The sequence below is a fragment of the Eubalaena glacialis genome, chromosome 2, assembly GCF_028564815.1.
Source record: "Eubalaena glacialis isolate mEubGla1 chromosome 2, mEubGla1.1.hap2.+ XY, whole genome shotgun sequence".
NCBI lineage: Eukaryota > Metazoa > Chordata > Mammalia > Artiodactyla > Balaenidae > Eubalaena > Eubalaena glacialis.
Window position 1 is genome coordinate 81,094,145 of NC_083717.1, and position 25,807 is coordinate 81,119,951.

Here is a 25,807-nt window from a genome sequence, read left to right on the forward strand (position 1 = left end):
AACATCTTTTGCATTCATGGGCTCTGAGTAAATTATAAAGTTCTGGATGAATTATGTGTTTTGGCTATGTTAATACAGAATCTAGGTATGCAAATAATACTAAAGGACTTTGACTGCAAAACGGTATGAGTCATGACAATGAATTCAGGTTGAAAATAAATATTTTTAGAATTTTGTAATGAAAAAACATCACTACAAAGAATTCCTTTTTGCTTCGAAGAAGTTTAGAAACTGCTGCATGGATGCAGCCTGGGTCACTGAAGGATCCTTTCTTGGATTTCATTTCTTTCTGTGTCTTGGACCAACAGAAAAGACTCTGAAAAGCAAAGCATGATGCTGTTCCTGTGATCCTAAATCTCTGCCCACATTTTAAGGCCAGTGTTGGTTCCCCATCCTGCCAGTTCAAGGGATTTATTAGTATTGGTCTAAAAACTGAACCACCTTTCTTGATGGATTATCACTGGCTAGACTGTAGTCAGGAAATTAAGGCTTGGTTCTATATCTAATGACTGTATAATGTGTAAATGACTTAAATATTGCTCCTCATTTCCTTCTTTAGTAAAATGGAGGTGAAAATAATTACATATATACATTTTCATAGATATATTTAGGAAAAATAATGTACAAAGAGCAAAGATTCTCCCAGCGATCTTTTTCTTTCATAGGAAGGTACTTCCTCTGTACCCTTTGAACATGGGAAAAGGCATATTCCTCAGCTTCACTTCATATTTTTTGATACATGGGATGTGTCATTTGCCTCAGGGAAAAGCTCTGGTGACATGTCTAACTAAGCTCTCAGTTGCAAAGCATCCAATAATAAAAGCCCAAGATTATCTGTCTGTGCATTTATGCTGAGGCACAAACGGGAACTGACGAATCTGCCCTTTTGACTCAAATTGGGTGGTCTCTACCTCTCTCTAAGCCAACCAGGCTCCTTCTTTTGGGTAGTATATTCTCTACTATCCATGGATGGAAAACTACATGCTGATACTTGCCACCCAGATGTGTTTGTGTAAAGGGTAGTTAAAATGGAGGAGGCTTCAGTATGTATAAAGCCCTCTGTTGTACTCGGAAAAAGAAAGACAAAATTACTGCTAATTACATTGGCTCCCCAAAGCCATTGCTACAACGTCAGAATTTTTATATTTAATAGACAATACTCCTAATTAAATCTTCAACAAAATCTGAACACTTACTCAGAATTCTCAAAAACTATCATGATTTGGATCCTCTCCTCCATTACTAAAGTACTATATATTTAAAATGCTTCCAAAATATCATGACTTATTTCTTCAATAAATGCTTTCTAATATTCTTCTTCCTCCCTGGAAGAACGGTAATTTAATTTGGTCTACTTGTTCATTATCATCTTATTGCCTCATTTATTAAAACCTGCCTCATATGTTTGTTCTAAATCTCATTCAAAGACAACCAGCTCTCTCTTCAGGGGGTAATACACAGGCTATGTGATACCCTAGCACGTCACGTGCTATAGGATAGAGTAAGAACTTCAGGGACAATTTTACAAACCTAATTCAATTCTATTTTTAAAACAAATATTTTGTTGCATGATCCATAAACAATACAATCTTTCCTAGGCTTTGTTATTAATACAATTCAATTTACTTACCTCATGTAAACATGTATATTGTAAATGATACGGAGCAACCTTCTCCTCTCCTTTTATTTCCACGTTGATTTTCAATCGAATGGCCCCAGACACAGCTGATTTATCTGTCCGTTTCTCTGATAAAGCAAAAAGTAATTGGTCAGTCATTTTTGACATCATGTTTCTTATACAAGTTCTCGAAAGCTTTAAAAAAGGGCTTATATTGCTAAAAGCCATTTTTCTAGATCAGGTTTGATTAACCATAATGATTCTGCTAAATACAATTTAAAATAATGCGCCTAATATGTCACTGGGATTGGCAAACTGTGATATAAATATTTCAAATAGAAAAACTCAATCAGAAGACCCTACCATTCTGATATAAATTTCTGTGTACTAGATCAGTTTATACAATGAAATTAATTACTTGGGCAATTAAAAGCAAAATAACTAAAAGATAAAATTAATCAGGAAAGTATTTTATCTAAAAGCCCCACTCTTTCTTTCTGTCCTTGAAAAAATGAGTCAAAGCTCTAACAAAAACATTTGTTATTAGGTTTCTTTGTCAGTGATTCATGAAGACCTATAGTCTACAGCCTGTGTTTACTTATGTGTTAGATTCACTCTTTCTTTGAATGGAATCAGTATGTAGCCAATTCAGTCTAATAATGTGTGTGTAAGTGTATGCACGTGTGTCTAATATGAACTGAGTAGTAGCTTTGAGAGAAAGAAAAGCATAGTCACAAAATTCCTAGGGTGTGAATGTAGGTAGGAGACCTATGTCTGATACCTACTTCCCCGATGAAACACATAAAGAAGCAAGCTGACCCATCTCAAAAACAAAAGGATAAAGAGATAGAGTGACACAAAGTCAGTGGTGAAGACTTCTTTAACTGCCCCTCTTTCTAAGCGTAACTGTATTTTTAGCCAAATAAGATACAGTTAAATCACATAGTCTACTTTCTTCTTGTGGAATGTCTGATGACTTTCATCGTTAATATTTAATAGTCATTGTGTTGCGAAGATTCTTCCCTTAGGACTGCCAGGATCTTGAGAGTTTCTCCTATTGGCTGGGAGATCGCTGATTCTCAACAAATGCTGAAGTTCTCTGCTGAAGCCAAGAGAAAGTCAAGTCCTGAGACCTTTTTTGTCACAGACCTTTTCCTGGAATCACAGGGGAACATTTTAACTACCATCATCACAATGGATCCATGGGACACAGGCTCTGCTTAGATGCCTAGGACTTTTGGCCAAGTCCTCCTCTGCATGGTGGAATGAATTCTAAGTAATGAGGAAGGAGGAACATTGTACAAAGAATGAAAATATGGTACTAATGGGGATGGAACCCACTGTGGGATTTTATACAAAGCTAAGACCTGTTCTCTCTCTTTCTAAAGGTTAAACATCAGCAATGACAGCACAAAAGTATGAATGGAGGCTGAGCAGACAAAGGTGTCCATGTTATGTTACATCTTGTTTTTCTTTCCATAGACTGAAGGACAATTTCTGCACAAGAGCTGGGTGGCAGATTTTATTAAAAGCACATTCAAATTCTTTTGCAAACTATACCCTTGTACGTTTTGTCAAAAGAATAATTTGAGGAATTTCTGTTCTGAATTCTAACTCCCTCAATTCAAGAACATGTTAACTTATTGCAAAAAAAAAAAAAAAAAAAAAAAAAAAACAACTCACGTAGGCAAGCCTCTTTAATTAAAACACAACTTGTGAGTATTGTGCAGAGTTAATGCCCTGAAGTTTACCCTTGCCTAACATCTCTGTTTTCATATATAAAGTTATTTAATAGTATAAACAGGATACAGGAGGATTATCATTATAAGTGAAGCAAAAACTCTATGCCAATAATGGAGAAGCACCAATTTTCTTTAAAGATTTCCTCAAAATAAAATATCTTTTGATAACGAGTTTTTAGTCTAGCTTGAATGCTCTGTGTTCAGATAAGTTATATATCTCTCCTTCTTTAAATTATTATATAATTCAGATCTTCGTTAATTTTGTGGGCTTACCCCTTTACTTTGCCAAATATTACATTACTTGAAGTACGTAGGTTTTTAAAAAGTCAAAAGCACTCTTTAATTTGCTAAGATAAGTTGGTATCCTAAATGGAAACACTTCGTAATCCTGGGAGTATGTAAACCTTTCTTAGATTCACAACCAGACCTTAAAAATTTAATTAAAACATTTCAGATGATATGATAAAGCCATTTTGGATCATGTCTTTTACAGAAAATGAGGTGATCCATATATTTTTACTATTATTAAGTCAGCACTGAAGATTCTAGCTTACTATTCAATTGTAGTAAAAGTCAAATTAAAACTTATCTTTATTCAATTCTTGGTTCCATAATAAAATTCCATTTTAAAATCATGTCAATTAAACATATTCTCAATATCTTCATCATCAGAATAAGCAGAAGTTCACATGTGTATCTGGCTTTGCCTGCTAAAGCCTACTTTTATATCACCTTTGAAAAATATCCAAAATACACTTTTCCTTTATTGTGAAAATTCATTAAGGGACTAAAAGGAAATAAGTCAGACATTATTAAGTCATAGGTTATTTATTTTTTATACATTTGGCAAAGTTTTTTGAAGCTATACTTTATGAATTAAAAATTCAGAATGGGATATTTTTCTCCTAAAAGACACCCAGTTGATTCCTAGAAAGACTTTTCTCTTTTCATCTCAAATTTACCAATATCTTTCAATAATACAGAGTTTGACTAATTATCACCTTAATTTCTAATAAAACTAAACTGCCTGAAGTCCATGAGAATGTTTGAGAAAATCACTGGTTATTTTTACCTATATGGGAATATAATATCTTCCACAGATATTCTGGAATTTTATTTAACATTTTTCAAGTAAGATATAAAGACAGTCACCTAAATTGTACCAGACATCCATTTCTCCACTCAGGGTCCTCACTTCTACAATTGTTTGTCCCAGAAAATCATCTGACTCCTTTTTGAAATGTTGCTTCACTCTGGATTTAATGTCATCATCTTCATCCCACACTCTGACTTTGATTCGATCTGTGGAGTTATGGCACTCACTGAAAATAGATGTGGATAAGTTAACAACCATTGATAACTTCTCTAAATGGCATCTGATGTTAGCAACTTGTTTTAAATCTATCTAAGCCAGAAAGGCATAGTATATTACATAGTAAATAAGATTTCCCACAGACTATTCCACCCATGGGATGTTGCAGGTATCAGGGATATTGAAAAAAAGTTGTGATAGTTAAGTAATGTTAATAAGGGAAAATCCTACCCCATTCCATTCTATTTTCTTTAATTGAACTGGAGATAATCAAATATGGATCAGAAATCTTTGGGATATTTTCTCTAAGGTATATTTCCTATTTGCAATAGTTATCTATGACAACATGTCCATGCTCAGAAAATTCTGTACCATAAAGATAACTTAATTGCAATGGGTGTTGAGGAAGTGGACATCACAGAGTCCGACTGATAAGCTAAAAATCCCAGTAAGCATGTAAGATATTGTTAAATCAAATCATCACATATGGATGCCCAGCATCTCTAAACACTCTCCTTCCATTTTGGCTATATTTCTCCTTATGTTCCTCGTCTTCTCAAGACAAGCTAGATCAAATACATTCTTAGATTCCTTTGTAGTTACCATCCAGATATTTGACCTGCATTCAAGCAAGATCTGAACTCAAATTGAGCAAAGCGAGCCAGTGACTGTATTGTGGGGTTTTGCTCTTTCGGCAACAATGGTGGTGGTCTTTTGTACTTTACTGTAGAGTCTCCAGTATTCAGTCCTGAGGGACAAAGAATTTTTTTTTTTTTTAAATAAATAAATTTATTTATTTATTTATTTTTGGCTGTGTTGAGTCTTCGTTTCTGTGCGAGGGCTTTCTCTAGTTGTGGCGAGCGGGGGCCATTCTTCATCGCGGTGCGCGGGCCTCTCACTATCGCAGCCTCTCTTGTTGCGGAGCACAGGCTCCAGACGCGCAGGCTCAGTAGTTGTGGCTCACGGGCCTAGTTGCTCCGTGGCATGTGGGATCTTCCCAGACCAGAGCTCGAACCCGTGTCCCCTGCATTGGCAGGCAGACTCTCAACCACTGTGCCACCAGGGAAGCCCGGGACAAAGTATTGATCAATGATGGCAATGGTGTTTTCGCCAAAGAAACCCCATGATATAATTGGACATTGTTTCTGCACAGTAGATTTAGACGTGGGCATTTGGACCTCTCCAAAAAAACCCCATGATATAATTGGACATTGTTTCTGCACAGTAGGTTTAGAGGTGGGCATTTGGACCTCTCCAAAAATTCCTGAGTGACCTAAGAGTCTATGAAATAAATTTTTTTTCTGTATAAGCTAACTAGAGTACACTCTGTTGTTTGCAACTAAGAATACTGATCAATGTAATAATTTTTAAAGAATGAAGGGAGCTGCAATAATAAGACTTAAAATGTGGAATTGACTCTGTGGAGGAGATGATGAGGGCAAACAGTGAAGATTTAATTACCTCAGGCTCGAAAGCTAATGCATTTTGAAATGTAGTAGCGAAACAGCTGGTCAAACTGTTGCTTGCTATACTTTGGAACTGTGACCACATGCCAACTGAAGCTTTTTTATTAGTGTGAATGGTCGGAATAAAATTCAGAATATTGGCATGTGCTTATTAAATCTTGCTGCTTTCAAAAGTGTACTGTGGTAGAGATGCACTCAACTAGAGCTAGACAGTCTCTAAGCAGAGACGCAAGGGAGCACAGCTACCTTTACCTACAAGCAGAGGCTCACTCTGCTTGTGTCCTGCAATATAAATTGACTGAGAATATCATAATTTGGAACCTTGCGGGGTTGAGAACAGCCAGCTGCTTCTGTATACAAAATGTATGTATACAAGCAGAGGTTTCTGAGTGCAACTTCAAAAACATACAAAACTGTTGCCCCAGGGTGTTTCAAACACTTTACTTTAGGAAGTCTCTAAGTGACAATGAAGGGGAACTTAGTGGCAAAGATCAGATTAATGGTGTTGCACCCTGGCACCGCAGTTTTGCAGGGGCTGAGGCAGCAGCCATTAGGTTAAGAGTGAGGAATTGGTCAGAACAAAGGAGTCAGTAGCAACAAGTTACATTTTCCAGGCTGATGTGGTTACTCATAAAATGGTCTTGAAACTCACCTCCTGGAAGCCTGGTAAAATTTCTAGAGCATGGTATTTCCAAATGTGCCTCAGGCTCCGCTACAGCTGTATTTAAAGTAGTTTCTGGGTCCTTGAACTCACAGCGAAAGGAAATGGACTCCAAGTTGAATCTCTTCCCAGCTAGGAAGACCATTTACCTGGATTTCCTGGGATGGTCCCAATTTATGGTTTTATAGATATGCAATGCCTTTTAATTCTTTTTGGAGCCCTCGTTCTTTTACTTTCATTTTAGTAGGCATTGGCACATTGGTCAAGGAAGGTCTCCCCAGATGTAGAACCAAGGACTTGGAGAAAAAAGATAAAAGAAATTCACCAAGAAACAAGTACCAGGGCCTGCCAGATTGTCTAGCCAAGTAACTACTTCTGCTGCTAGCATCAGGAAGTCCTGAGTAACCCACCCAGCAGGACTCTATATTTGCTATGTACCGCTGACAGTCATATATTTTCTACGTTCCCTCTTACTGAATAAGACTTTTTAAATTGCTATTATCCTATTTTCTTCTCTCTCCACAGTAGTACATTGGGAATGTTAGAAGAAGATGACTTGTCTTTAATTTATAGACCTAAGGATCACAAAGAACCTAACCTGGAGCTGATGGAGAGATTACCCAAAGATCCTAGACTTCAAGCTAAATACAGTAACTGGATATAATTTGGGGATTACCTGCCTTGGAAGACAGAGGATGCATTCATTTTATTTAAAGTACAGAGAAAGATATAAATATTGTGTATAAATATAGAATGCTCAGAGAGGTGGAAGGTGACAGATACAGTAAGTTCATTCACTCAACAACCTTTTAAGCCCTCCTTCCCTTTCCTGCTTTTGTGAAATATCCCAGTCTCTCTTGCAAATAGAGATGACCACTTGACATAGTTCTGCCAATGAGATATAAGCAAAAATCTTCTGGCCCTGTCTATTCTGTTTTCTTCTTTTATTACTCTGGAACATGCATGTAGAACATTCTTCACTAAAGATGATAAAACAGGAAGATAGATTTAGCTTTTTTCTTCAATGGAATAATTGAGTTACCAAACTAGCCCTCAAATACCTATACCTGGAATTCTCATTGAATGAAATAAATAAATCTCTTTCTGACTAAGCCACAATCATGGCTTAATGTGAAGCTGAATAAAATTCTAATTGAATCAGTGGGAAAATAATTAAAAATCTACCAAGTTCATTTTGTTTGATTATATATTAAATGATTTAAAATGTTTAATTTATTAACTCTTACTATTTTTGTACTTGCTGTTTCATTCCTTAACTATTTAACATGTGTTTCACAAACCTTGACTTTTATGAAAATATAAAGGTTTGCAGTTTAGACGGGAAACTGGAGGCTTATGTAGGAAAATTTGACAGAAAGAAATATTTTTACACACAAGGGAAAAGTCTATCACATAAAATAGAGAGAAAAAGCATACTCCCATTAAATCTTACTCCACTAGATCATTCCCCACCTGATTAATTAGCTAACAAAGAATTCTGGTTTAGTTCACAGCTTGTGATTTGGCCTTTCTATAAGAAGAGAATAAGATATTTTACTGCACAAACTCTTGGTAAATAAAATAAGTATTGTTAAAGCCATTTGCTTTGTAGGTTTTTTTTTTTTTTTAACTAAAAACAATCTGCATCTTAAAGAGTAGTTCATATGTCTAATTTTGTGTTTTTTCATTGTTAAAGAGAGGAATGGTTTGGTTTCCATGGGAATAAGTTATTTTATTTTTTCCCAGATTAAAGCAAAGCATTTCCCCTTTCTGGACTCAGAATTATTGTGTGTGTTTGTGTTCTGTTTTTTCTTTATTTTTGTTTTCAATTCACAGTTACCCTATCTCTCTACAGCCAATCACTACTTGGCCAATTTTCTTTTGGCAGCCATCCAAAAGACTAATTTCCTTATAATTATTTATTCCAAATTTGCAAATGGTCTCACTGCAAACATTTTTAGATTTAGAGTTTCCTGGATATGGCCCAAATACATATCTCCTATAATTAAGGCAAAACAAAAAGCAAATAAAAAAACAAATAAAAACAAACCCCAAACCCACTCCTTACCCAATTTATCAGAGTTTAACCTATTCTGAGAAGGACTGCTTTACCTAGAGAAATGCCCAAGAATTTCATAAAGCCAATAAAGCCTGATTTCAATGGAACAACAAGCTGTTGCTCAAGCAGTCATCCTCTGATGGGAAGTCATTACAAAAGTAGTGTATGAGCAAATGACCATTCAAAAATGAGAACTGTACCTATAGTCAAGCTAGTTCTAATGAAGCAACTAAAATACATCTCACACGGCAACTATATCAGAAAAAAAGCCAATAGTAAATGATGTTGCCATTAAAAATCATGTTCTTTAAGAGTTTATAAAATTCTAGCTATATATTTTAAGTACAGCAAATGAAATTTCTATAATATTTTAATGCTATTATACCAGATTTTGTTAATAGACACATTAATAAGAGAGATATTAAATATATATGTGTGTTTTTATATACATATATACCCATATATGTGTATGTATATATATATGCATTGAAACAAGCTGTAAGGTTATATGTCAAAATATAGGTGGTAAAATTAGTGAAAATTTTTATTTTATTCTTTATATTTTCCTATTACAATCAACAAAATTGTATTTTAAAATATCTAGTAATTGTAAATAATCTCATTTCAACTCAAGCTGGAAGGCAGGGCATTGATTGAGAAAATCATCAGCCAGAAACCTGCAAGAGCCATCCTTAGGCAAAGCAGCAGCAGCCTTTCAAACAGTGATTGAATTCTCTAGTTACAGCTTAATTCCTTAAACTCTGACCCACCAAATGGAAATATGTGAGACACTTGACCTGCACATTTCCTCTCAGTGATTTATTATGAATTATGTAACCCACTTCCATCACAGTGTAGGTGTCTTGTTATTGAATCAAGAGCCCTAACCCTATTATCTTTTAATTGTATTATAGCAGATAGACAAACTCTAAGTTCAAAACCCAGTGCCAGTGCACAGCAACTTTTCCCACTGCATTTATCAAGGACAATTTAATTATGGGAATTAGGATGGAAAAAAACCCACTGGTCCTCAACATTTTACTTTTGTTGAAGTTCTTCTGAGGGTATTCTATGTAGTAATTGGATGTTGTAGATCCATTCTATTAATCAATGACATGGAAGACAAAAGAATGAGAATAAGAAATAAATTATATTATTAGAGGCACTTTTGTAAAAGAAAAGGAGCTGAAGAGGAATTCATATGCTGACATTTAAGGATTGGTTGAATGAAGTCCTAGTACTGTAATAGGTCAGAAAACCAAAGGACAAAGTATGATCTTATAAGATATACCAATTTTCCTGCCCCACCTTCTAGCCCCACAGTTAGACCATCAATACCTCAAAGTCCTGTATTCTATTTTTATATCTAATGTTTCCTTCCCAGGTATTAATGTTGCAGATAAATTTATTTTAATAGCTGTTTTGAGAATTATTCAATATTAAATATTACAAAATTTAATTATGTTAAAATAATAAAGGTAAGAAACTTGCTTGTTTAGAAAAATACTTTATTGTCCATTTTGCTGTGCAAAGAGAGAACACTTAGGGAGAGAGATCAGAAAACAGGAAGATCTATATTATATCACTTTTAGGTGGAATCTAAAAAACTGAACTAATAAAAACAGAGAGCAAAATAATGGTTACCAGGGGCTGGAAGGTGGGGAAATAGGAGAGATGTTGTTTAGGAGTACAAAATAGTCGATAAATAAGTCCTAGAGATCTAATGCACAATATAGTGAATATAGACAACAATATTATATTAATCACCAAACTTGCTAAGAGACTAGATCTTAATTATTCCCATGACAAAAGAGGTAATGGTAATCATGTGATGTGATAGAGGAACTAGTTAATGCTACAATGGCAATCATATTATAATATACAAATGTAACAAATCAACATATTGTTCCTTAAATTTACACAGTGCTATATGCCAAATATAATTTAAAAAGAAACAACACGTAGAAAACAGGAGAATCAAATTACTCTTTCAAAAAATAGGAGAAATGTATATGCATGCGAGTGTGTGCGTGTGTGTGTGTGGGTGTGGGTGTGTGGGTGTACGCAATAGGGATGGTTTCTACTCACCACCTCCTTGGTTCACCACACGTTTTTCCCAACTCAGACCCTTTGTTCATTGTGTTTCTTAGAGCAAGGATGTCTTTTCCCTACTCCTCTACCTAATGAACACTTACCTGTCTTTCCAGACCCAGATAAAATATCACTTCTGTGTGAAACTTCCCTAAGAAAAATTTTTCCAAACCCTAGTACCTACAGTAAATAGATAGGAAAAAACTGTTTACCAAAAACATAAGAGAAATATCATAGGTCACAGTAATCATACTCTTCTTTATTGTTGCTCATTAACTGTTACAAATGTGCATATTCCAATTAGTGGTTAATTATGCAGCTGTAATCTAACCATTTGCTTTAAGTTGGAAATAAGATCCACTTTGGATATACGTTTGACATTTATTACACATGTGATTAAAGGCATTATCTTTCCAAATCTGATTTTTCTTTAAGTGGTGACATGCATTTTTTTCTTAAACTAACTTGTCCATAGATAAAGAAGCTGCACAGCAAAAGATAATGTTACTGTAAGGAGCCAAGGACAGTGTATGTTGCCATTGTTCTGTGGTTGTCCTATTCTAGCTCTAATAGTACAAGGTCTATGATTCATAGAATAAGTTACGCCTTTTTCATTTTACTTTCAAGGTCAATGTGTATTAGGCATGATGGAGTAACAGAACAAACTTGGAAAAAGATCTGCCTGATTCAAATTCCATTTGAGCCACTTACTAGCAATATGACTTTGGGCAAGTTATGCAATTGCACTGAGCCTCCATGCCCAATCTATAAAACTAGAACATAGATAATGATCTTTTAAACGTGATTAAATATATAAAAAACACAGAACTATGCTGGGCACTTAGTAGGCTTTAATTAGATCTAGCTAACTAATGCAGCTAAGTACATCATTCAAACATATAAATATATTTTGCCTTTAACAGCAATGGACAAGTTACTGCAAATATATAAAACAGGGAAATTTTTAATTAGCCTAATTATCAAAACACTGAAAATTAAATAATTGATATATATTGATATAATAAAATTTTATTCAACTATTAAAAACACTGTTTTAGGTGAATATTTATTTCAGGGGTCTCTATTCTGTTCCATTGATCTATATATGTCTGTCTTTATTATGGTACCACACTGTTTCTGTTACTGTAGATTTGTATTATTTTTCCCCACAACAAATTTTTAAGTGTACAGTACAGTACTGTTGGATACAGGTACACGGTTTATAGCAGATCCCAGAACTTCTCTTGCTTAATTAAGACTCCGTGCCTACTATTTACAATAGCCAGGACATGGAAGCAACCTACGTGTCCATCAACAGATGAATGGATAAAGAAGATGTGGCACATATATACAATGGAATATTACTCAGCCATAAAAAGAAATGAAACTGACTTATTTGTAGTGAGGTGGATGGGCCTGGAGTCTGTCATACAGAGTGAAGTAAGTCAGAAACAGAAAAACAAATACCATATGCTAACACATATATATGGAATCTAAAAGAAATAAATGGTTCTGAAGAACCTAGGGGCAGGACAGGAATAAAGACAAAGACATAGACATAGAGAATGGACTTGAGGACAGGGGGAGGGGGAAGGGTAAGCTGAGACGAAGTGAGAAAGTGGCACTGACATATATACACTACCAAATGTCAAATAGATAGCTAGAGGGAAGCTGCCGCATAGCACAGGGAGATCAGCTCAGTGTTCTGTGATCACCTAGAGGGGTGGGATAGGGAGGGTGGGAGGGAGACACAAGAGGGAGGGGATATAGGGATATATGTATATGTATAGCTGATTCACTTTGTTATGCAGCAGCAACTAACACAACAATGTAAAGCAAGTATACTCCAATAAAGATGTTAAAAAAAAAAAAGAAAACTCTGTGCCTATTGATTAGTAACTCCCCATTTCTCCCTCTCTCCAGCCCACAGAAACCACCATTCTAGTCTTTAATTCTGTGAATATGATGATTTTAGATACCTCATATAAGAGGAATAATGCAGTATTTGTCTTTCTGTAACTGGCTTAGCATAACATCCTCAAGGTTCATCCTTACTGTCACATATTGCAGAATTTCCTTCTTTTCTAAGGATGAATAATATCCCATTGTATGTATATATCACATTTTCTTTATTCATTCACCTGTCACTGGGCATTTAGGTTGTTTCCACATCTTGGCTGTTGTGAATAATGCTGGGCTTGGAACTGCTAATATCTCTTTGAGATTCTGATCTCAATTCTTTTGAATATATACCCAGAAGTGAGATTGCTGGATCAATGGTAGTTCTATTTTCAAATGTTTGAGTAAACTCCATACTGGTTCCCATAGCAGATGTACCATTTTGCATGCCCACCAATAGCGTACAAAGGTTCACAAAATGGGAAAAGATAGATAGGAACTGGGACCACAGAGGAAGGTTCCATCCAACAGAAGCTTGAATCATGAAGGAAACCCACACATCATTGGTGATGCTGTCCAAGGCAGAGAGAGAAGGGAAAAAAATACTCTGGCTTCTCCCATCCTCCCACCTTTGATCTTATTGCAGTGCTTCCTCATGGCCAAACCTAGTGGGCAGGGAAGTCTGGGAAAGGTAGCCTTTAGAGTTCAGTTCCCTGAGATAAAGAACACACCAAAGACATTTCAGAGAATAAATGGTATAGCAAACAGGTAAATGACCAGCACATATGCCAAACTCATGTAGAAAATGCCATAAAGAAACACGTAATGCTATACACTTGGTTTGAAGTGTTTGTTTGTTTCTCTCTCTTACTCCTTTTAGCATTGCCATGCCTTTCCCTAAGAGGTCTTAACATTTGCATCTTCATAGATAAAACCCTTTAATGCTGAAAGCATTTTTCTAGAGTGTATCATTTAACTTCCTTATTTCAGGAAAGGAAACTGATAAAAAAAGAATAATAAACATTTTTGTACTAGGTAACACAATGAGTGATTTGGTAAGAAAATTATGAGTATAAAAATGCTTTGAAAAAATAATAGTGCTTTATAAATATGAACCATTTTATTATCATTAATGTTATATAGTCACTCTGTATAAGCATATGGATGCTTTAAAACTTTTTAAAAATACTGTTTTTCAGAAAGATGGAGCATCCCTCTACCAATTTCCACTGCAATGAGCACAATTCATATTATCACATATTTGTATTCAGTGCCCTACTTGACTCAATGAATGTTATTGTCAATATTTTAATGGAAAGATATTGCTTAGTGTTAGTTTTTACCTTTAAAAGGTTTGATACTTGATCTATATAATTGTATTTAATTTTAATTGAATTTTTATAAATGCAGGATCATACTCTACATACCATTTAGCATCTTTACTTTTTAAATTTAATATGTCATGTCCATCCTGACATATACACATATACATCATTCTTTCTAATGATTATACGATATATTCCATTATATGGATGTTTCCTAATTGAATTCATCCCCTATAGTTAGTAGATGGGTATTTAGGTGGTTTCCAATATCTTACTGTATTGCTATACAGAACACTTTGTATGTATATCTTTATGAACTTATAAAAATATTCTAGTCTGACAAATTATTAAAAGTGGATTTTGGGCTTCCCTGGTGGCGCAGTGGTTGAGAGTCTGCCTGCCAATGCAGGGGACACCGGTTCGAGCCCTGGTCTGGGAAGATCCCACATGCCACTGAGCAACTGGGCCCGTGAGCCACAACTACTGAGCCTGCGCGTCTGGAGCCTGTGCTCCGCAACAAGAGAGGCCGCGATAGTGAGAGGCCCGCGCACCGCGATGAAGAGTGGCCCCCCGCTTGCCACAACTAGAGAAAGCCCTCGCACAGAAACGAAGACCCAACACAGCCATAAAAAAATAAATAAATAAATAAATAAATAAATAAATAAAAGTGGATTTTTTAGGTTGGAAGTCATGTCAGTTACATACACATCTGTATACAGATAGATATACACACACACACACACACACACACAATTACTAAAATATCCTGCAGAAAGCATATATGTGCTTACACTACACCTGTTTCTCTATACTTTCATTAGTACTGAGTACTAATCACTTTTCAATCTTTGCTAATCAGAAAGCTGAAATATGCCTTCTCCTATTATATTGACTTTTAGGGAGTCCATCTGTTATACATTAAATATGAAAAAAAGAAAAAAATGAAATATGTATGTACAACATTTGTGCAAAATTTTCCTCTTTCCCACACCAGTCTAATTGAAAAGGAGAAAAAAAAAAATGAATGAAAAGTACCCTCCCCCACCATATATCAAAGAGACCTCTAAAGAGCTTATGATTATTTCTTGCCAGAGAAAAAAGGTTAAAATAAATAGCCAGAATCTGTACCTGGCAAGAGAACAGAATCAGTCAGCATGCTTTTTTATAGGCACTTAAGTTACCTTTCTCTGAGATGCTCCCCTTCACTCTTCGCTAGAAAAGAACAGCTGCTATTCTCCTGAGAAACTCTGAAGCAATGATGGGAATGTCAGCGGCAAGCTGCAGTTACATCAGTTGCCTGACCAGACCTTATCTGAACACCACACTTGAATCAGAAGCAGCGATGATAAAGGTAAATACTATTAACTAACACCCCTCTCATTCCAAACAGCAGCAACACAGCAACAGTGCACAGGCTAGTGGAAAACTTCTGCACTAATCACCAAGGAATTGCTAAAAAAGAGAAGAAACATTAGGAATACCTACCGTCCAATTAACTTTTCCACTTAAATCTAAGCTCAACCAATTATCGGGAATGGAGCAGTTATGCCTAAGAATTCATAAATAGTAATGTTGGGTATACTTCAGACCTCTCTGGACTCTTTTGCTGCATGTTATGGAAAATACAAAGAGATAGAATTCAAAAAAAAAAAAAAAAAACCAAGTCGCCACACAAACACACAAAAAACCACTTGACAGCACCTGTGTTATTTTGGCAATGGTGCTCATCAACAGTAGCTACCCTTCATCATTAAAATGTAAACTCAAGTGTCTTGAAAATTAGAGTTTGATCTACATAATTATGAACATTTAGCCAAAAACTTAGATAAAAAATACATCTATTTGCATGTTTTCAAACTTCCAAAAGAACACAACTTGATCAACTATAAACATAGCTTAAGTTAAAAAGGTACAAAAAACACAATCCTCCAGATGATATAAAGGTATGACTGATTATTCAGATAGAATTCATTTCAACAGAAGATATTACTTTAGGTTAAACCATATGAAATTGCCATTTTTGTAGGTCAAAAGAGTTGACCGTCAGCAATTTCATATGGCTTGGCTTAGTAATAACTAGTTCCATATAACAAAATCTTGTTTGTGTCCTAGTTGAACGTCCACTTTGTACTTGGCAAGTACAAGAAATTCTATGAAATTAAAAAACTAGTGCATTCACAAAACCTAGTCTGATCATTAGTCAATATACTGAAGAAATTAGTGGTGGTGGTGTGACAAGGAAAATAAAGAAAAGTACCAAATAAGAAAGATAGTCAAGATTTCCTAAATTGGATGTATTTGAGAATGGTACTGATCCTAGGGGGGACCACTTAAATACTATTGTGAAACATTTTTCAAGAAACTCAGCCACTCCTCAGGGGACTTCCTCATGCCTCCCCCACCAGACAATGGATTAATTTTGTCTATTCAAGGAAATCTCAAGATCTTAAGCCCATGTGAGAATATTATCCTGACCTTAAAGAAGGCAGCAGTCAAAACTTCTGTCTATTAAAGAATTTCTTGGGGTTCTAGAAAGATAAGATCCATATTCATCAGGGACAGTAGATAAATAAAGAGGATAAGATTTTCCATAATAGGAGAAAAGATGTAGGGTGTCAGCATTTTAAAAAGGGCACAGTAGAAGCCAGGCAAGACTGTCAGAGGTCTAAGGTCAAGGCCAGATGGCCATAGATGGTAAGGAAAACTAGCCAGGTGTGTAGATAGCATTCACATAAGAGCTACTCTTGAGTTGCACTGATCCTCTTTCCATAAATGTAAAGTCTTCTAGGGGGACTGACTCTTTCTGCTTGCCCACTGGCTATTACCTGTACTAAAGCATGCCTCATTCTAGAGTAGTCCACAGCCTCTGAAATCTCCTGGAAAGGCAGTGCATAAAAGTATCAGCAACTTAACTTTCCCCCAATTTACCATTTCTCCACAACTTTACTCCTGTATTAAGAAATAGTCTGGGTTCTAATCACTTAGTTTCATTTCAATCTTTGTGACTAAATATACAACTGAAAAATAAACTTGGACTAGCCGTTTCAATTACTTGTAGGAACAAAGCAAGGTATAAACAATAGCTTAAAATCAAACATTTAATTAAGCATGCTTTAAATCATATTAAATATGGCCCTTATATTAGCAGTGTTGAAAAAATAGTGTCTCCTTCTTTGAAGGAATTTTCCCAATACATGAACTTAATTATTTGGCAATGGTAAAGTTTCATAAAGTAATACACCTATGATGTCAGAAAGGGTCTTAGATATCATCTTCAGATAAAAACATATGCTAAATGTCCCCTCAGAATTAGTGGTACTTTTCCATCCTGTGCTTTCGTAATTTTATCCATAGTTCTGTGAGGACAGATCGAAAAAGGATGACAAAATCTAGTCTTAGTAAAAGCTCAAGAAGTTATTCTACTGCTTGTTTCAGTGCTTTAAATAAGTCAAAATGCATTGTGTCCCCTTTATTGTCCCTTCAATTCCAACTCTAATCAAAAGCATCATCAAAAGTAACATATCATGAAGACTAAAGGCATTGGTAAGGTTTCATCAGGCAGGAAAACATATACTGGTGATGCTAGTAAAAAAGTAAATGCTTGACTGTTGCAACGTCATGCCGGCCTCTGGCGCCGCAGGCTCACCCTGCATTCTGTACTCCTCCCTCCCCACGGCCTGAGTGAGCCAGAGCCCCCGAATCAGTTGCTACTTTACCCTGTCCTGTCTGGGCGGGGAACAGACGCCCTCAGGTGACTTACACGCAGAGGCGGGGCCAAATACAAAGCTGAACCCCAGGAGCTGGGCGAACAAAGAAGAGAAAGGGAAATTTGTCCATGCAGCCTCAGGAGCAGCGGATCAAATCTCCACAATCAACTTGATGTACCCTGCAGCTGTGGAATACCTGAATAGACAACGAAACATCCCAAAATAGAGGCGGTGGACTTTGGGAGCAACTGTAGACTTGGAGTTTGCTTTCTGCATCTAATTTGTTTCTGGTTTTATGTTTATCTTAGTTTAGTGTTTAGAGCTTATTATCACTGGTAGATATCTTTATTGATTTGGTGGCACTCTTCCTTTTATATATATATATATATTTTTTTTTCCTTTTTCTCTTTTTGTGAGTGTGTGTGTGTATGCTTCTTTGTGTGACTATGTCTGTATAGCTTTGCTTTTGCCATTTGTCCTAGGGTTATTTCTGTCTTTTTTTTTGTTTTTTTTTGTTTTTTTAGTTTTTAGCTCTTGTTATCATTGGTGGATTTGTTTTTTGGTTTGGTTGCTCTCTTTCTTTCTTTCTTTTTCTAATTAATTTTTAATTTTTTAATTTTCAATAATTTTTAAAATTTTAATAACTTTATTTTTCTCTTTCTATTCTTTATTTCTTTCCTTACTTTCTTGCTTCCTTCCTTCCTTCCTTTCTTTCTTTATCTCTCTCTCTCTCTCTCTCTTTCTTTCTTTCTTTCTCACCCTTTTCTTCTGAGCCGTGTGGCTGACAGGGTCTTGGTGCTCCAGCCAGGTGTCAGGCCTGAGACCCTAAGATGGGAGAGCCAAGTTCAGGACATTGGTCCACCACAGACCTCCCAGCGCCACATAATATCGAATGGAGAAAGCTTTCCCAGAGACCTCCATCTCAACGTTAAGACCCAGCTCCACTCAACGACCAGCAATCTACAGTGCTGGACACCCTATGTCAAACAACTAGCAAGACAGGAACACAACCCCACCTATTAGCAGAGAGGCAGCCTAAAATCATGATAAGTTCACAGACACCCCCAAAACAGACCACTGGACGTGGTCCTGCCCACCAGAAAGACAAGATACAGCCTCATCCACCAGAACACAGGCACCAGTCCCCTCCACCAGGAGGCCTATACAACCCAATGAACCAACCTTACGCACTGGGAGAAGACACAAAAAACAACAGGAACTATGAACCTGCAGCTTGCAAAAAGGAGACCACAAACACAGTAAGTTAAGCAAAATGAGAAGACAGAAATACACAGAAGATGAAGGAGAAAGGTAAAAACCTACCAGACCAAACAAATGAAGAGGAAATAGGCAGTCTACCTGAAAAAGAATTCAGAGTAATGATAGTAAAGATGACCCAAAATCTTGGAAATAGAATGGAGAATATACAAGAAACGTTTAACAAGGACCTAGAAAAACTAAAGAGCAAACAAACAATGATGAACAACACAATAAATGAAATTAAAAATTCTCTAGAAGGAGTCAAAAGCAGAATAACTGAGGCAGAAGAACGGATAAGTGACCTGGAAGACAAAATAGTGGAAATAACTACCACAGAGCAGAATAAAGAAAAAAGAATGAAAAGAACTGAGGACAGTCTCAGAGACCTCTGGGACAACATTAAATGCACCAACATTCGAATTATATGGGTCCCAGAAGAAGAAGACAAAAAAAGAGACTGAGAAAATATCTGAAGAGATTATAGTTGAAAACTTCCCTAATATGGGAAAGGAAATAGTCAATCAAGTCCAGGAAGCGCAGAGAGTCCCATACAGGATAAATCCAAGGAGAAATACGCCAAGACACATATTAATCAAACTATCAAAAATTAAATACAAACAACAAATATTAAAAGCAGCAAGGGAAAAACAACGAATACCATACAACGGAATCCCCATAAGGTTAACAGCTGATCTTTCAGCAGAAATTCTGCAAGCCAGAAGGGAGTGGCAGGACATATTTAAAGTGATGAAAGGGAAAAACCTACAATCAAGATTACTCTACCCAGCAAGGATCTCATTCAGATTCGATGGAGAAATCAAAAGCTTTACAGACAAGCAAAAGCTAAGAGAATGCAGCACCAGCAAACCAGCTCTACAACAAATGCTAAAGGAACTTCTCTAGGCAGGAAACACAAGAGGAGGAAAAGACTTACAATAACAAACCCAAAACAATTAAGAAAATGGTAATAGGAACATACATATTGATAACTACCTTAAAGGTAAATGGATTAAATGCTCCAACCCAAAGACACAGACTAGCTGAATGGAAACAAAAACAAGACCCATATATATGTTGTCTACAAGAGACCCACTTCAGACCTAGAGACACATACAGACTGAAAATGAGGTGATAGAAAAAGATATTCCATGGAAATGGAAATCAAAAGAAAGCTGGGGTAGCAATTCTCATATCAGGCAAAATAGACTTTAAAAAAAGACTATTACAAGAGACAGAGAATGACCTATATAATGATCAAGGGATCAATCCAAGAAGATATAACAATTGTAAATATTTATGCACCCAACATAGGAGCACCTCAATACAAAAGGCAAATGCTAACAGCCAAAAAAAGGGGAAATTGACAGTAACACAATCATAGTAGGGGACTTTAACACCCCACTTTCACCAATGGACAGATCATCCAAAATGAAAATAAATAAGGAAACACAAGCTTTAAATGTTGCATTAAACAAGATGGACTTAATTGATATTTATAGGACATTCCATCCAAAAACAACAGAATACACTTTCTTCTCAAGTGCTCATGGAACATTCTCCAGGATAGATCATATCTTGGGTCACAAATCAAGTCCTGGTAAATTTAAGAAAAGTGAAATTCTATCACATATCTTTTCCAACCACAACACTATGAGACTAGATAGCAATTACAGGAAAAAAATCTGTAAAAAATACAAACACACAGAGGCTAAACAATACACTACTAAATAACCAAGAGATCACTGAAGAAATCAAAGAGGAAATCAAGAAATACCTACAAACAAATGACAATGAAAACACAATGACCCAAAACCTATGGGATGCAGCAAAAGCAGTTCTAAGAGGGAAGTTTATAGCTATACAATCCTACCTCAAGAAACAAGAAACACCTCAAAGAAACAACCTAACCTTATACCTAAAGCAACTAGAGAAAGAAGAACAAAAAACCCCAAAGTTAGCAGAAGGAAAAAAATCATAAACATCCGATCAGAAATAAATGAAAAATAAATGAAGGAAATGATAGCAAAGATCAACAAAACTAAAAGCTGGTTCTTTGAGAAGATAAAAAAAATTGATAAAACTTTAGCCAGACTCATCAAGAAAAAAAAGGGAGAAGACTCAAATTAATAGAATCTAAATGAAAAAGAAGAAGTAACAACTGACACCTCAGAAATACAAAGGATCATGAGAGATTACTCAAGCAACTATATGCCAATAAAATGGACAATCTGGAAGAAATGGACAAGTTCTTAGAAAAGCACAACCTTCCGAGACTGAACCAGGAAGAAACAGAAAATATAAACAGACCAATCACAAGCACTGAAATTGAAACTGTGATTAAAAATCTTCCAACAAACAAAAGCCCAGGAACAGATGCCTTCACAGGCAAATTCTATCAAACATTTAGACAAGAGCTAACACCTACCCTTCTCAAACTCTTCCAAAATATAGCAGAGGGAGGAACACTCCCAAACTCCTACAAGGTCACCATCACCTTGATATCAAAACCAGACAAAGATGTCACAAAGAAAAATGACCGGCAAATAATACTGATGAACATTGAGGCAAAAATCCTAAACAAAATACTAGCAAACAGAATCCAACAGCACATTAAAAGGATCATACAGCATGATCAAGTGGAGTTTATCCCAGGAATGCAAGGATTCTTCAATATATGCAAATTAATCAATGTGATACACCATATTAACAAATTGAAGGAGAAAAACCATATGATCATCTCAGTAGATGCAGAAAAAGCTTTCGCCAAAATTCAACACCAATTTATGGTAAAAACCCTCCAGAAAGTAGGCACAGAGAGAACTGACCTCAATATAATAAAGGCCATATATAACAAACCCATAGCCAACATCATTCTCAATGGTGAAAAACTGAAAGCATTTCCACTAAGATCAGGAACAAGACAAGGTTGCCCACTCTCACCACTATTATTCTACATAGCTTTGGAAGTGTTAGCCACAGCAATCAGAGAAGAAAAAGAAATAAAAGGAATCCAAATAAGAAAAGAAGAAGTATAACTGTCACTGTTTGCAGATGACATGATACTATACACAGAGAATCCTAAAGATGCAACCAGAAAACTACTAGAGGTAATCAATGAATTTGGTAAAGTAGCAGGATACAAAATTAATGCACAGAAATCTCTTGCATTCCTATACACTAATGATGAAATATCTGAAAATGGAATTAAGGAAACACTCCCATTTACCATTGCAACAAAAAGAATAAAATACCTAGGAATAAACCTACCTAAGGAGACAAAAGACCTGTATGCAGAAAACTATAAGACACTGATGAAAGAAATTAAAGATGATACAAACAGATGGAGAAATATACCATGTTCTTGGATTAGAAGAATCAACATTGTGAAAATGACTATACTACCCAAAGCAATCTACAGATTCAATGCAATCCCTATCAAACTACCAATGGCATTTTTCACAGAACTAGAACACAAAATTTCACAATTTGTATGGAAACACAAAAGGCCCCAAATAGCCAAAGCAACCTTGAGAAAGAAAAACGGAGCTGGAGGAATCAGGCTCCCTGACTTCAGACTATACTACAAAGCTACAGTAATCAAGACAGTATGGTACTGGCACAGAAACAGAAATATAGAACAATGGAACAGGATAGAAAGCCCAGAGGTAAACCCCTGCACATATGGTCACCTTATCTTTGACAAAGGAGGCAAGAATATACAATGGAGAAAAGACAGCCTCTTCAATAAGTAGTGCTGGGAAAACTGGACAGCTACATGTAAAAGAATGAAATTAGAACACTCCCTAACACCATACACAAAAATAAACTCAAAATGGATTAAAGACCTAAATGTAAGGCCAGACACTATAAAACTCTTAGAGGAAAACATAGACATCTTGCTATTTTTTATTTTCCCCACTTTTATCCCATTTTCCCTTTTATCTGCTTTTATCAATTGTTTTTTATAACTGAATTTTATCTACTTTGTTGTCATATTAGCTATTAATTCTTTTGTTTTGTCATTGAAGTTGTTACTTTAGTATGCATATTTAAGTTATCACAATCTACAAATATTTTATACCCTTTAATATACAGTGTAAGAATCTTATAATAGTATATTTTCAGTTTTGTCCCCCAGACCTTTATGCAATCATTATCATATATTTTAGTTATTGCATTAACAACTCGGGAATAAATTACTATTCTTGTTTTAATACTGACCAATCTTTTAAATAAATCTAAATAAAATGTAAGAGCCTAATATATATGTCAATGAGGTTAATATTTCCAGAGTTCATTCTTTTTCATGCCTTTATATAGATCCATATTTTCCTCTGGCATCACATTTCTTCTGCCTGAAATACTTCTCTTAATATTTTTTGTAGTGCCAGTCAGAAGGAAAGGAATTCTTTCAGCTTTCATATGTATGGAAAGCCTTTATTTTGTCTTTGTATGTTTTTTTTTTTAATTTATTTATTTATTTATGGCTGTGTTGGGTCTTTCGTTTCTGTGTGAGGGCTTTCTCTAGTTGCGGCAAGTGGGGGCCACTCTTCATCGTGGTGCGCGGGCCTCTCTTGTTGCGGAGCCCAGGCTCCAGATGCGCAGGCTCAGTAATTGTGGCTCACGGGCCTAGTTGCTCCGCGGCATGTGGGATCTTCCCAGACCAGGGCTCGAACCCGTGTCCCCTGCATTGGCAGGCAGATTCTCAACCACTGCGCCACCAGGGAAGCCCATGTCTTTGTATGTTTTAAACCACTTCGTTGCCTTTGTTTTTGAAGAGTGTTTTCTCTGTGTTTAGAACTCTAGTTTGACAGTTTTTGTTTCAATAATTAAAAGACGTTGCTCCATTGTACTACTGGTTACACCATTTCTGAGGCCATCTTTATTTTTCTTTCTCTCTGTACAGTGTGTCTTTTTTCTCTGGAAGCTTTCATGATTTCCTGTTCTTCACTGGTTTGGAGCAATTTGACTATGTTGTGTTGGTGTAATTTTTTCATGTATCTTATGCTTGAGATTCATTGAGCTTCTTGAGCCTGTGGGTTTATAATTTTGATCAAATTTGGGAAAAGAAAGTCCATTATTTCCTCAGATACTTTTTATACCCATCTTCCTTTCTTCTCCTTTAGGGGACTCCGATTAGATGACTTTTGGCTGCTTGAACCGGTCTCAACTGTTCTGATTATTCTTTGTAATTTTCTATATGTTTCATCTCATGTTTTTTATTATTATGTCTTTAAGATAAATAATCTTTTCTTCTGCAATATTTAATCTGCCGTCATTCCTATTCAGTGTACTTTCCATTGTACACAATGTACTTTTCATTTCTAGAAGTTCATTTTCAGTCTTTTGTAAAAAATATCTTCCATATCTTCACTTATCTGTTTTCACGTTGGGTTTTTTGTACTGGGTTTTCCCTGGCTCTCTTTGGGTGGTTGTTTTGAATGATTGGCACTAGTAAGGGAATGAGATAGTGTGGAAAGGGCATTTACTGTGGTAATAGAAGATGAGGATAAGAGTCTTGGTTCTTTTACTTTCCTTGTTTGGATGAATTCTTTAGCAACAATCTGTTTCCCTCCCTGAGTCTTAGCTTTCTTATTTATAAAATTACAATAACAACAACAACAACAGTAATGACAATGCTTCGTAAGGTAGTTGAGAAGTGTAATACATGTGGTAGCAGTTAAGATACAGTAAATGGTTACACAAATATCAGTGACTATAATTATGATGATACTTGCAGTGATTTGGGTTTTAGATTTTTCTTCCTAGCCATTATATCTCAATAAGGTGATTACTTATCTAGAATTTCTTTCATCCAATATTATCTTATTTTACACACCCTTTACATAGAGATAAATGTTCTATTGTCAAGCTCAGCCAGGATGGCAGGACCAAGCAGAACTGTCCATTCTCCCCTAACTTCCTAGCATTGACTCTTTTCCTAGCTGATATGAGTCTCAGCACAGTCTCCCCTCCAATTAGAATGAGAACTCTGTAAGAGGAAGCAACTATTGTTCATATTTACCTCAATGTCTGTAGCATCTAGGAGAATGCCTCACACGTAAATATTTGTTGAAAGAATTATTTTTCTAAAGAGGGTTGGAGCTGGTACTGACACACACAAAAAATGCCCAGGAAGTTGGACTTTACATTGTAGGGTTCTAAGTCAGTAGAGATCTGCACATTTCCAATTTGGCTAGGGATAGCACTAGCATGTGAGACTCCTTTCTCTGCCTTCAAAATGGTTGGTTCACATGTGGGGCACATCCAAGAGGTGGGGGGATGAACCAAATAGAGGTTGGCTGGCTATAGTGCTTGGGTCTTGAAAATGCTACATAAATCCAGATGACTGTAAGTACCTTTACTTACAGTCTATATATATATTCTACTCAGGGGGAATTGGTTCAATCCATAGGCTCAAATTAGTCACCAGGAGACCACCCACAACTTGCATGGTTTGTTTCACAAAGAGGAATTGGGCTAATTGCTTAAAAATGCAAAGAAACTTCCTGGAGGCAAACTGTAAGCACTAGAGGTAGGAAACACATGACCTTAGTGCTAAGGCTATTACGAAACACATGGAAGCTAATTAATGAAAAGCTATTGATTAGAGATCAGGAATCAGACTGGAGTACAGAGCAGGGAGGAAAGAAGGGAGGGGAAGGGA

The 25,807-nt window shown here is 36.0% G+C and overlaps 1 protein-coding gene across 2 annotated transcripts in view; it reads right to left on the reverse strand.

Annotated features, from left to right (window-relative positions):
- The window catches only part of UNC13C (unc-13 homolog C), a 622,127-nt gene that overhangs the window by 342,585 nt on the left and 253,735 nt on the right, over positions 1 to 25,807 (reverse strand). For both annotated transcript variants that reach the window (XM_061182103.1, XM_061182102.1), the window contains 2 exons: positions 4,513 to 4,682; positions 1,631 to 1,746 (listed from right to left, as the gene is read on the reverse strand). In XM_061182103.1, coding sequence (XP_061038086.1) covers positions 1,631 to 1,746; positions 4,513 to 4,682 — 286 coding nt within the window. The remainder of the gene's footprint in view (positions 1 to 1,630; positions 1,747 to 4,512; positions 4,683 to 25,807) is intronic.